Source organism: Coptis chinensis, chromosome 9 (assembly GCF_015680905.1).
Source record: "Coptis chinensis isolate HL-2020 chromosome 9, ASM1568090v1, whole genome shotgun sequence".
Classification (NCBI taxonomy): Eukaryota; Viridiplantae; Streptophyta; class Magnoliopsida; order Ranunculales; family Ranunculaceae; genus Coptis; species Coptis chinensis.
The window spans coordinates 55137892-55149543 of NC_141464.1; the positions used below are offsets into that span (position 1 = coordinate 55137892).

At 40.4% G+C, this 11652-nt stretch overlaps 1 protein-coding gene across 1 annotated transcript; it reads right to left on the reverse strand.

The window, feature by feature from the left end:
• Nucleotides 1-8522: 8522 nt before the first annotated feature.
• On the reverse strand, nt 8523-9146 carry LOC147476767 (uncharacterized). The gene has a single exon (XM_086585822.1). The coding sequence runs from the start codon at nt 9144-9146 to the stop codon at nt 8523-8525; it is 624 nt and encodes a 207-aa protein (XP_086441948.1).
• Nucleotides 9147-11652: the final 2506 nt, after the last annotated feature.

The window sequence follows — 11652 nt, forward strand, 5'->3', positions numbered from 1 at the left end:
GACCTCAGTATAGCGAAGAAGGACGCCACAAATATCGTCCAGAAAATGCTCCAAACCTACCAAGCGTCCCCGTTCACAGTGGAGATACTCGGTAAGGCTGCCCCCCAAGACTTCATGCAACCAAGATTCGTGATGTATGATGGTAGTGCGTGTCCTGGGCAACACGTAGCTCACTATAGCCAGAGCCTTGCACTATACAGTGCACATGAATTCGACTTCCTACAATGCTGCTTGTTCCCTGCAAGCCTGAAGGAAGGAGCTCTCGATTGGTTCTACTCACTAGAACCAAACTCTATCGACAACTTCGAGAAGCTAACGGATACGTTTGCCAACCACTACATCCACAATAGGCGCAAGAAAGCCGACCTGGCCTCACTTTTCCTATTATCCCAAGATAAGGAAGAATCACTCAAATCTTTCTTAGGACGGTTCAAAACTGAACTGCTGTCCTTGGACAACGACATCCATGAGTCTTTCGCCACATTAGCCTTCACCAGGGCTATCAACAAGCACAGCTGGTTATACAAGACGCTTATGAAGGAGCGACCTGAGAAATTGGACGACCTGTACAACAAAGTGGACAAGCACATCAAGTTACAGGAGTTACTAGCGAAAGATAACATCCAAATAGAGGAAGTTGCAGCTATCACAAACGCTGAACCTCCCTCCAATAAGCGCCCCAAACAGGAAGGACATAAGTCTGGGAACAAGACGCACAGCCGCAACGCTAGTTCGCTGCCCTTACAAGATCTCCAACTTACATCCTGGAGAAGATAAAAAATGCAGCCTATTACCGACCTATGATAAAAAGGTTAGAAGATACAACAGGAAAGCCGTACTGCGCTTTCCATAAAGCAAAGTGCCATGAGACAAATGATTGCAGGATGCTCAAGCACTACCTTCAAGACCTCATCGAGGCAGGGCATATCAAACATTATATTGATATTCCTAACAACGACCTATACCACAAGCTCATGGCTTGCCGCGAGTGGAGCCGATCTCCTCCACGCCACGACCAACGAGCTCGTTTATACGCTAGAGGACGCTCTAACGAGCAGTCTTGCCATGAACGCCTCCAACACTCATCTTATAGGGACAACCACAGAACGATCAACATGATCACCTTCCAGGACGACTCTGTCGTGTCCACCAGGGAGAAATGAAGACGAGTAGGCGCTATGCATGAGGTCTACCAATTTTCTTCCCAAGCGGCCCATGTTTAACGAAGAGGCAGCCGTAACTCAGGCGACATCACCATCACTGAGGCCGACCTCAACAAGGTGTGTCTCCCGCATAATAACGCTCTGGTCGTCCATGTCAAAATCAGCAACTGGACGGTTAAAAGCGTCCTCATCGACCCGGGCAGTTCATGCGACATCCTTTTCTACCAAACCATCAAGGAGATGAATATGCCCAAATAAGTCATGATCGATCCAATAGCCCCTCTGTACGGCATCAATGGATCTCGTGATGACCCCATTAGAGACATCATTATACCAGTCTCAATGCTATTTTTTTTTCCAAAACCGTGACGGAGTGAGAGTCATTTATTTTTTTCCCAAAACCATCACAAATATTTGTTCCAGACTAGCCTCTCTCTACCATAAAAAACGGTAACAACTGCTCAAAAACCGTCACAACAAATCATATCATTTGTGACGGTTTTAAATAAACGATTATGCATTCATCCTTTTTAACGGTCATAAAACCATAAAAAAACGGTAACAACTACTCAAAAACCGTCACAACAAATCATATCATTTGTACAGTTTTAAATAAACTGTTATGCATTCATCCTTTTTAACGGTCATAAAAAGTACCATTAGTCATGACGGTTTGGAAAAATAGTGATATGTATATATATTTTTTTTATTAAAAAAAGAAAAAAAACGTGAATATATTAAAAACCCCCCAAAATTGGGGACCTGCAATAAACTACACACCTAAATAAACTACATATTTGAATATGATCCATTAAATTTCAAGTAACACTCATATATATTGCTAATTTCATTGAAACATTCCAATCTCATTGGATAACCAATATATATTTGTACTTAATCATAAAACATAATGAAATAATTAACACCTTTTGCCATCTTAAGGACCAAGCAGTTATGCTTTACACGAGTACCAACCGTTAAAAGGTTCCTTAAATGGGGTTGAACATCCTGATATCTAACTCAAAGATAAAAAGGGGTAAGAATCATATTGTTACTTATACTGAGATTCGGTAAGGTGGGAGGCATCTTTCTAATAGAACTTTATTTGTAAAGACTTGAAATCTGGTCGCTGTATCAAGCCATAACTCTGTCCCTCCTTATTTTCATGGTTGGTGTCATCAAACCACTATTGATCTGCAAGTCAGCAAGTATTATATAACCATTACCAAATATAGAGAAACTAACCAAATGAAGACAACACAGGACAACGTCCTAGTAGAAGTTTATCGTGAAAGGCTCCTCCACTACGAGTACTGGATCAATTTGAAATGAGCATTCTGAAGTCCTACAAGAATGAGAACCCTCTTTAAAAACAAAGAAAAAACAATCGGGCAGCAATTCATCTTGGCCCACACCTCAATGTTGCAGGAATTAGTACGAGCAAGCCCACATATCTATGCTGAATGAAGTTGTATGAGCATGCCATTTATTAACAAAGCATATCAATGCAAGCTTCCCTTGTTTTGCATACTTTAGAGCCTCATCCAACTAAACATGTAATTCCTATAAGTCCAAACTTAAAGCAAAGATAGCAACGCTGTTGATCCTGTAGGTAAATCAATAGATGCAGTAAACACATTTAGTAGAGATAACATATCAAAGTACATTTATTCGACAATAAAAACTACATAAACATCTTAAAAGAGAATTTCCTAGCCTTACCTGGACAATTACGACAATTTGTTGAATTAGTAAAGCTTGGAACTCGCAGTGTGGACGTAGGCAAATTGCCGAACCACGATATATCTCGTCTTGTGGTTTGTTCTTCTTTTACATTAATTGTTTTACTTTATATGCTTGTTTAATTGAGATTGAGAAGTGTTGGGATAGACTTGGAGGGTGTTGCAGTCTCGTCTAGTGAGAGAGATCAATCCTTGTGTAGGGTTAATCTATTTGTTGTGGATAATGTTGTTTTCACATTGTTTTATCCATAACAATTGGTATCGGAGCAAGGTATATGACCTATGATTTTGAGTTTTGGTGAAGAACCATAGTGCTCGAAATTTGTGTAGACAAAGTGTTCGACAAAATTCTAAAGTGAAAAATATTTTTTGGGTTGTTGTGTGTGACTTGAAAAATGGCTCCCAAGATGTCAAATGCAAGGTTTGAAGTAGAGGAGTTTAATAAGAAGAATAACTTTGGGATTTGGCAAGTCCAAGTAAAGGACATCCTCATCCAACAAGGTTTGCACAAGGTTTTAAAGGGGATTAAATCTAAGGCGATGAGTATGAGTGAGGATGATTGGGAAGAGTTCGATCTTCAGGCTTGTTCATCAATCCGGTTGTATCTTGCTAATAAGGTCATGTATAATGTGATGGGAGAAAATATTGTTGCTGATATTTGGCTCAAGCTAGAATCTATGTATATGACAAAGAGCATGACGAACAAGATGTACCTTAAGAAGCGTTTTTATCGGTACATGAGGGTGGATGGTTCAATGATGCAAGAGCGTGTTAGTGAGTTCCGTCGACGCCTAGCGGATTATTTGAATATTGGCATGAAGATGGATGATGAGGATCAAGCGGCATGTTTAATATTCTCTTCACTAGAAAGCTATGAGCATCTAATGACTACATTTATGAACAAAGAAGATGTTGATCTTGACGAAGTTTAGAGTGCACTTCTTTCTTATGAGTTAATGAAGAAGACACGTGTAGAGAATAGCATTGATATAAGACAAAGGGCTAGTGGCAAGAGGAAGGTCGTGTGAAAAGGCTTCTACAAGCAATGAGAAGTCTAGGTCCAAGTTAAAGAAGCCTTTGACACATGTCTAGTGCTACAATTGCGATGAAAAGGGACATTACACAAGTAATTATCCTCACCCGAAGAAAGATAATAAGTACAATGCTAAGAAGAAAGGTAAGGCTAAAGTTAAGGCAAGTTTTGTTTTAGGCTCTGATGGGGATGATGTGAGTCTCTGTGTGTCAACACAAGACTATATGGCCGAAAGGTGGATTCTTGATTTTGGATGTTCCTACCATATGTGCCCGAATAGAAAGTGGTTTACTTCTTATGAGAGCATTGATGGTGGTTCCATTTTGATGGATAATGATGTTGCTTGTAAAGCGGTATGAATTGGAACTATATGGGTCAAGATGCATGATGGTATAGTGAGGACTTTAACCAATGTAAGGAATGTTCCTGAGCTAAAGAAAAACCTTATTTCTCTTGGTACCTTGGATTCCAAAAGCCACAAGTTTATGGGAGAAGGTGGAGTCCTAAAGATTATTAGTGGCTCTTTAGTTGTTATGAAGGGTCAAAGACTTGGAACCTTGTATACTTTGATGGGTAGTACGGTGATAGGCAATGTAGCAGTGGGTGCATGTAGTGATGATTCTGAGTGCACTAAGATGTGGCATATGCGACTAGGGCATATAAGTGAAAAGGGTTTGTCTGAGTTGTGCAAGCGAGGGTTCTTGAAAGACTTGAAGAAGCCAAGTATGGGGTTCTGTGAGCATTATGTCTATGGGAAGCAGTGCAGAGTCAAGTTCAGTTCAAGCAAGCACACGATAACACGCATCCTTGATTATGTGTATACGGATGTTTGGGGACCCTCCAGAGTGGCTTCAAAAGGAGGTAACCGTTATTATGTCTCATTCATTGATGATCATACTCGCTATGTGTGGGTGTATATAATGAAAATGAAAGATGAAGTGTTTAAGATATTTAAGAAGTGGTGGAAGGCAAGGATTGAGAATCACACAGATAGGAAGATAAAGACACTACGGTCTGACAATGGTACTGAGTATACCTATGGGTCTTTCCAAGAATTTTGTGCGCAACAGGGAATTGCCTGACACTGGACAGTCAGGGGCATGCCTCAGCAGAATGGAATAGCAGAGAGGATGAATAAAACCTTGCTTGAAAGAGCGAGATGTTTATTGTCTAATGCCAGTCTAGGCAAAGAGTATTGGGCAGATGTAGTGTCCATGTCATGTTACCTGTACAATAGGTCACCAGTTCCAGCTATAGATTGCAAGACACCTTATGAGGTGTGGTCAGGTAACCCAGCTGATTATAGTATTTTGCAAGTGTTTGGATCGACTGCTTACTACTATGTAAGGGAAAACAAGCTAGATCCTAGAGCTAAGAAAGCCATATTCTTAGGCTTAGCTAATGGGGTAAAGAGATATAGATTGTGGTGTCTAGAAGACCACAAGTTCCTGGTCAGCAGAGATGTTATCTTTGATGAGACTTTCGTGTTATCTTTCAGTAAGCCAGAAAGAGCTGGGAAAAATGGTGAGTCTATAGAAATTCAAGCTACTGAGCTTGAGTTGTCAGATGCAGCAGATGACTAGTTGGTTCATGATGAGGTACCAGATCATGGAACCACATAACAACAGGAAGAAGAGCATGAGCATCCGCAACTTGTAGTGGCTGACCCTAGGCCAAAGAGACAAGTTAAAAAAGTGCACAAGTATGGGCATGAGAAGCCAGTGAAACACTATGGTCAAGTGGATTTAGTGGCATATGCACTGAATATTGAAGATGATGAGTCAGTTAGCTTCAAGGAAGCTGTTAGAGATGCTCATTACAGAGATTGGTTGGTTGATATGCAAGAAGAGATGGAATCTCTTGATAAAATAACACATGGGACCTAGTTTTATTGCCAAAGAGCAAAAAGACTATCGGCAGTAAATGGGTGTTCAGAAAGAAAGAGATCCTCCCTGAATCTGACAGTATTGGGTACAAGGCAAGAGTGGTAGCAAAGGGTTTCTCACAGAAGGAAGGAGTCGACTATAATGAGGTATTTTCCCCGGTGGTCAAACATACTTCCATTCGTGTATTATTGAGTTTAGTTGCTCACTTCGACTTGGAGTTAGAGCAACTTGATGTGAAAATTGCTTTCTTGCATGGGGACTTGGAGGAAGAGATCTATATGAGACAACCTGAGGGTTTTGTTGTTGCTAAGAAAGAAGATCATGTGTGCAAGTTGAATCGGTCACTGTATGGTTTAAAGCAATCGCCAAGGCAATGGTACAAGGGCTTTGACACATTCATGATGTAATATGAGTACACCCAAAGTAAGTATGACTGTTATGTTTACTTTTGTAGGCTTCGTGGTAATGACTTCATCTATCTACTTCTTTATGTGGATGACATGTTTATTGTTTCCAAAAACATGGTGGAGATGGACAAGTTGAAATCTTAACTTAGCTCTGAGTTTGAGATGAAAGACTTAGGTGGAGCCAAGAAGATATTGGGCATGGAGATTGACAGAGATAGGAAGAAGAGACGGATAGTTATATCTCAGAAGAAATACCTTGAGAAAGTAATTTCTCGTTTTGGTATGGAGAATGCAAAGTCGGTTTTACTCCTTTGGCTAGGCATTTTAGGCTTTCAGCTAAGTTCTCTCCTAGTTTGGTGGAAGAACAAAAGCATATGGCTCATGTTCCTTATGCAAGTGTAGTGGGCAGTTTGATGTATGCTATGGTGTGCACACACCCAGACATTTCACAGGCAATTAGTATTGTAAGCAGGTATATGGCAAATCCTAGGAAGCAGCATTGGGAAGCAGTGAAATGGGTATTGAGGTACTTGGAAGGTACTTTGGATGTGGGATTAGTTTATGGTGGAGGCACTTGTTATGTTAGTGGGTATGTGGATTCAGATTATGCAGGTGATCTAGATAGACAACGATTGACTACTGGTTATGTGTTTTTGATGCATGGTGCACCGGTTAGTTGGAGGTCTATGATACAAGCTACAGTTGCTCTATCTACTATTAAGGCAGAGTATATGGCAGTGGCAGAGGCAGTAAAAGAGGCACTATGACTTTAAGGTCTTTTGGATGATATGGATATTGAGCATACCAATATTGCTTTGTATTGTGATAGTCAGAGTGCTATTCATTTGGTGAAGAACCAGGTTTATCATGCTCGGACCAAGCATATTGATGTCCGTTATCACTTTATACGGGATGTCGTTGAGGATTGTGATGTAGCACTTGAGAAAGTGGACACCCATGACAATCCTGCTGACATGCTGACGAAGGTTGTCACCGGAGTTAAGTTCCAACACTGTTTGGACTTGCTCCAAATCCTACATGCTTGAAAGAGCCCTTTATGGGCATGGCCCTTTATGTGTTAAAACCTCACCGAGGTGGAGAATATAGAGAAACAAGACCTTTTTTCTCTCCTTGGTGTTAAGCGTGTCGGCGCTCTATGTATGCCTGAACAAGGGAGCACGCGCTCCTCTCTTTGGCGACTTCCAGGTTGTTTAGGCGCGCACGCGCTCGACTTTTGCCTGGCCAAGGGCGCACCCGTGCTCCACCGTTTTCAGCACGAATTTGACTATTTCAGAAGTTTTCAGAAACAGTATAAATATAAGTTTTTTCTGTAAAAACTTAACTTAACCAAAACCAAGAAAGATAGAGATTGTAAGAGAGCAATTTTTAGTGAGTTGAGTTTTCATTCTTTATGAGTGAATTGAGAGATCTTGTAATCTGTTACTTTTTTTTTTTTTGCAAGCAAATGTGAATATATTATAAAGATAAATATAAAGTTACATATTAGAGTTTCTTGCTACAAAAGGAACAAAAGGGCATCTTGCTACACTCTAAGGAAATCTAAAGTATAACTGGTCCTGGTTTTCCAAGCTTGTGACAAAAGGTGGTCTTTCTACGCTCCATACAAAATCATCCTGGTCTAAAGTGGCTCCATGCTTTGTCACAACATCCGCGCTGAAGTTGGCCCCTCCAGGCATGCGATATCCTATAGTAGGAGAGCGCAGCAGTAGCTCTCGCCCATCTCGATTTTAGAACCCAGGGAATGTGGCCATTAGAGAAGATTAGTGCAACTAACTGTGAATATGTTTCTAGCCAAACTCGTGTCCAATTTCTTGCTGCCGCACCTTCCACTGCCAGAGTTAGTGCTTGACGCTCCGCTTCATAGTTAGTAACAATTCCCAGTCCTTGTGCAAGTAAGTTGAGTAGGTGGCAATGATGGTCTCTGAAGATTAGCCCCACACCCCCTCGACAAGGATTACCGATAGAGCTACCATCACAATTTATCTTAACCACTCCTTCCTTTGGTGGGTGCCATTTGACTTGTTGAATTGCTTTTATCGGCTTGGTCTTGCATTTGATCCCAGTGAGTGTAGAATTGCCAATTCCTTGACATTGTTGAACATGTAGCTCTTGGACAGTCTAACAGTCGTATACATTCCTTGCCAGACCAACTTTCTTATGTAGCGATGGTTGAAGTTTGAGTCGTTGTACCTCTGCACATTTCTCATCTTCCATATTGCTACTAACAAACTCAGAACTGCTGTTGTCCATAATTCCTTAATAAGTGGGCTTTATTGATTTGCCGCTTTCAGAATTTCTTTCACATCGCTGTTTCCGGTAATTGATAATGCATTCAACTGGAATAAGCATTTAATCCAATCCCAGAGGGCCTGAGAGTTTGGGCAGTACCAGAATAGATGATCAAAGCTTTCTTCATCTTCCTTGCATCCATTACAGCGAGAAGCCAAATGGATACCTTTGCTTGTAACTTTGTCATCTCTTGGTATGATATGTTGCAGAATATTCCAAGCCATTCCAGCCGTTTTGGGATGAATGTAGTTGTTCCAAATGATGTGGTGCCACCAGACAATATTCCCCTTTTCCCTAATAGTGTCATAAGCCCGAGGGACTGTGAACTTGACTTCCTTGTCTGGCTTCCATATTTGGCAATTATCTAGCTCATTGCAAAGTGGGGGTAGAGAGAGAAGTGGCATGCCCAATGTCTCAAAGAGCTGTAGAGTTACGGTAGGGAAATTCCACTGGTTGTTCCTTATCAAGTCGCTAACTCTGGTTTTGGGGTTTCTCCAGTCGATGTGTGGTAGCAAGTCAGCCACTGAACTAGGCCTAGCCCAAGCATCTCGCCACATATCCACTGCAGTACCATTGCTAATGACCCAAGAAATGTGGTTTCTCATGGATTCCAAAGCCCACTTAATCCCGGCCCAAATGAAGGAACACTTGTAATAAGCAAGCCATTTTCAATGTTTCATTTTATATTTCTATTCCATTTACTAGGACCAAGAGTTTCCCATGGTAAGTAGTTGCCAAGCTAGTTTCATGAGGAGCGACAGATTCAACTCCTTGAGGGACCAGATGCCAAGCCCTCCTTCAATCTTTGGTTTGCAAACTTTTGCCCATTTGAGAGTAATGGACTTCCTCACTGTGGGATTGCCTGACCATATGAAGTTTATGATGGCTTCTTCTCCTTTTTTGATGCTTTTCCGAGGCCACTTATAGATGCCCATGTTATACACGGGAATGCTATTCATAATAGATTGTGCCAAGGCATCATAATAGATTGTGGCACTTTATACGGGATGTTATACAAGGGAATCCAGATTATAATTGCTATTCATAATAGATTGGTACTGATGTTATACATGGGAATGTTATTTATCAATACCAATTATAAAGTATAAGTAATCGTTCACAACCTAGATGGATTTGGACAAACCATTGGTATGGTTGTAGTATAATCTGGTATTAGTCTATCTTGACTATAGGATTACACTAGTACACTTTGTGTGTATTGAACAGGACTAAGTGAGGTTGTTTCTCCTTATACTGACTATATAAGAGAACAAACGCCTCTGTTATTATGGATGCTTGTCCTCATAATCCGGATATAATAACGGGCACTTACATGCATTGTATTTATAGGTGTGGAGGGTGCTGAAGGGTCAGATAGGGACAAGAGTAAGTCTACCTCAGGTTGTGTGTTTACCTTGTGAGGTGGATCCATAGTATGGAGGAGTGTCAAGTAGAAATGCTTGTCTGATTCCACCATGGAAACTGAATATGTGGCAGCCACTGAGGCAGCCAAAGAATTAGTTTTGGGTCTGAAACTTCTTGTAAGCAAGTAAACACATTGAGCGTAAGTACCACCTAGAAAAGAGGAGATGCTTATGTTACCAAGATAACATCAAAAGATAACCTAGCTGACCCTTTGGCAGGCATGTTGATGGGATGGAAATCATATGTTTGGCAGCATAGCTTTAAGTATAAGTGGGAGATTTGTTAGTAGTATACTAAAAAGCAATGCTTTGAGTATAAGTGGGAGATTGATAGGGATAGGGTTATATACTAAAAGCATTACTTTTGTATTAACTCTAATTCTTCATCTTTTGAATAAGAATCATATGGGAAAATGTTATGCATACTAGTTATATGCATGTGTCTAATACTTTAGATGATATGGTGTGAACACACAGAAGATCATATCATCAGTACCTTATAAAGTATAAGTAATCGTTCACAACCTAGATGGATTTGGACAAACTATTGGTACGACTGTAGTATAATCTGGTATTAGTCTATCTTGACTATAGGATTACACTAGTACACTTTGTGTATATTGAACAGGACCAAGTGAGGTTGTTTCTCCTTATACTGACTATATAAGAGAACAAACGCCTCTGTTATTATGGATGCTTGTCCTCCTAATCCGGATATAATAACGGACACTTACATGTATTGTACATTGCTTTAAATCATTAATGAGTGAGATTTATTTGTGTATCAACAAACTCGATGGATTGGGTAATGACATTGTATGTAAGGTGTGCTGTCGATTATAGAAGGAATCTGTGTCCCGCAAGAAGTCGGGTTGATGATGTCCCCTTGAGTAGCTCAAAAAGATTGTCATGTAAACCCTGCAGGTGGATTTATTCCAACATGACAATGAGGTTGAGTGGTACTACTCAAGGACATAAGAAGTTGATTAATGTAGTTGTCAGTAACTTGACTTAATCAACGGACATTCGATATCTTAAACATGGGGAGATCAACGAGCATATAATATGGAGCCCATAAACACTGACACGTAATTTGGGATTAGGTAGGTAGTGCAACAATGGCCTTTAGTGGAATAAGCCATTTGTTGACGGACTTGGGCCGTGTGTTCAGGGCGAACATGGGAAGCCCAAGCCCGTCAGGAGGCCCAACCCTAATTTCTCCTCATGGTCCCTGTTGTAGCCTATAAATAGAATACTCTTTCTCTCTCGCCGAAATTAACCTATTCACTATTCATTGTTCTGAAAAAGAGGCAAGAAAAGTAGATCTGAATTCGTTTATGATCTTGAGAGAAAGAAGGGGGTTGGTAGATCGTTGTCCACACAACGTCCAATCTATTCTAAAGAAATACAATAGAAGATCAAGAGGTTGATTTCGGATTTCATAAAGCTTGGATTCTCAGAGTTATCTAAACCAATTCTCAAAGGTATGTTCTCTAATCATAAATCGTGGACACCCATTAATTATGTTGCGCGTGGTGTTCGCGGTTTGTAAAAATAGTCATTCTAAAATAACGGTTCTTACAATTGGTATCAGAGCATGTAGATTTTGGTAGATGTAGAACTGTTCTAACATGGTTTTACAGGCATCTAAACCAACTATTATGGTCAGAATAATTTCTGAAAAGAA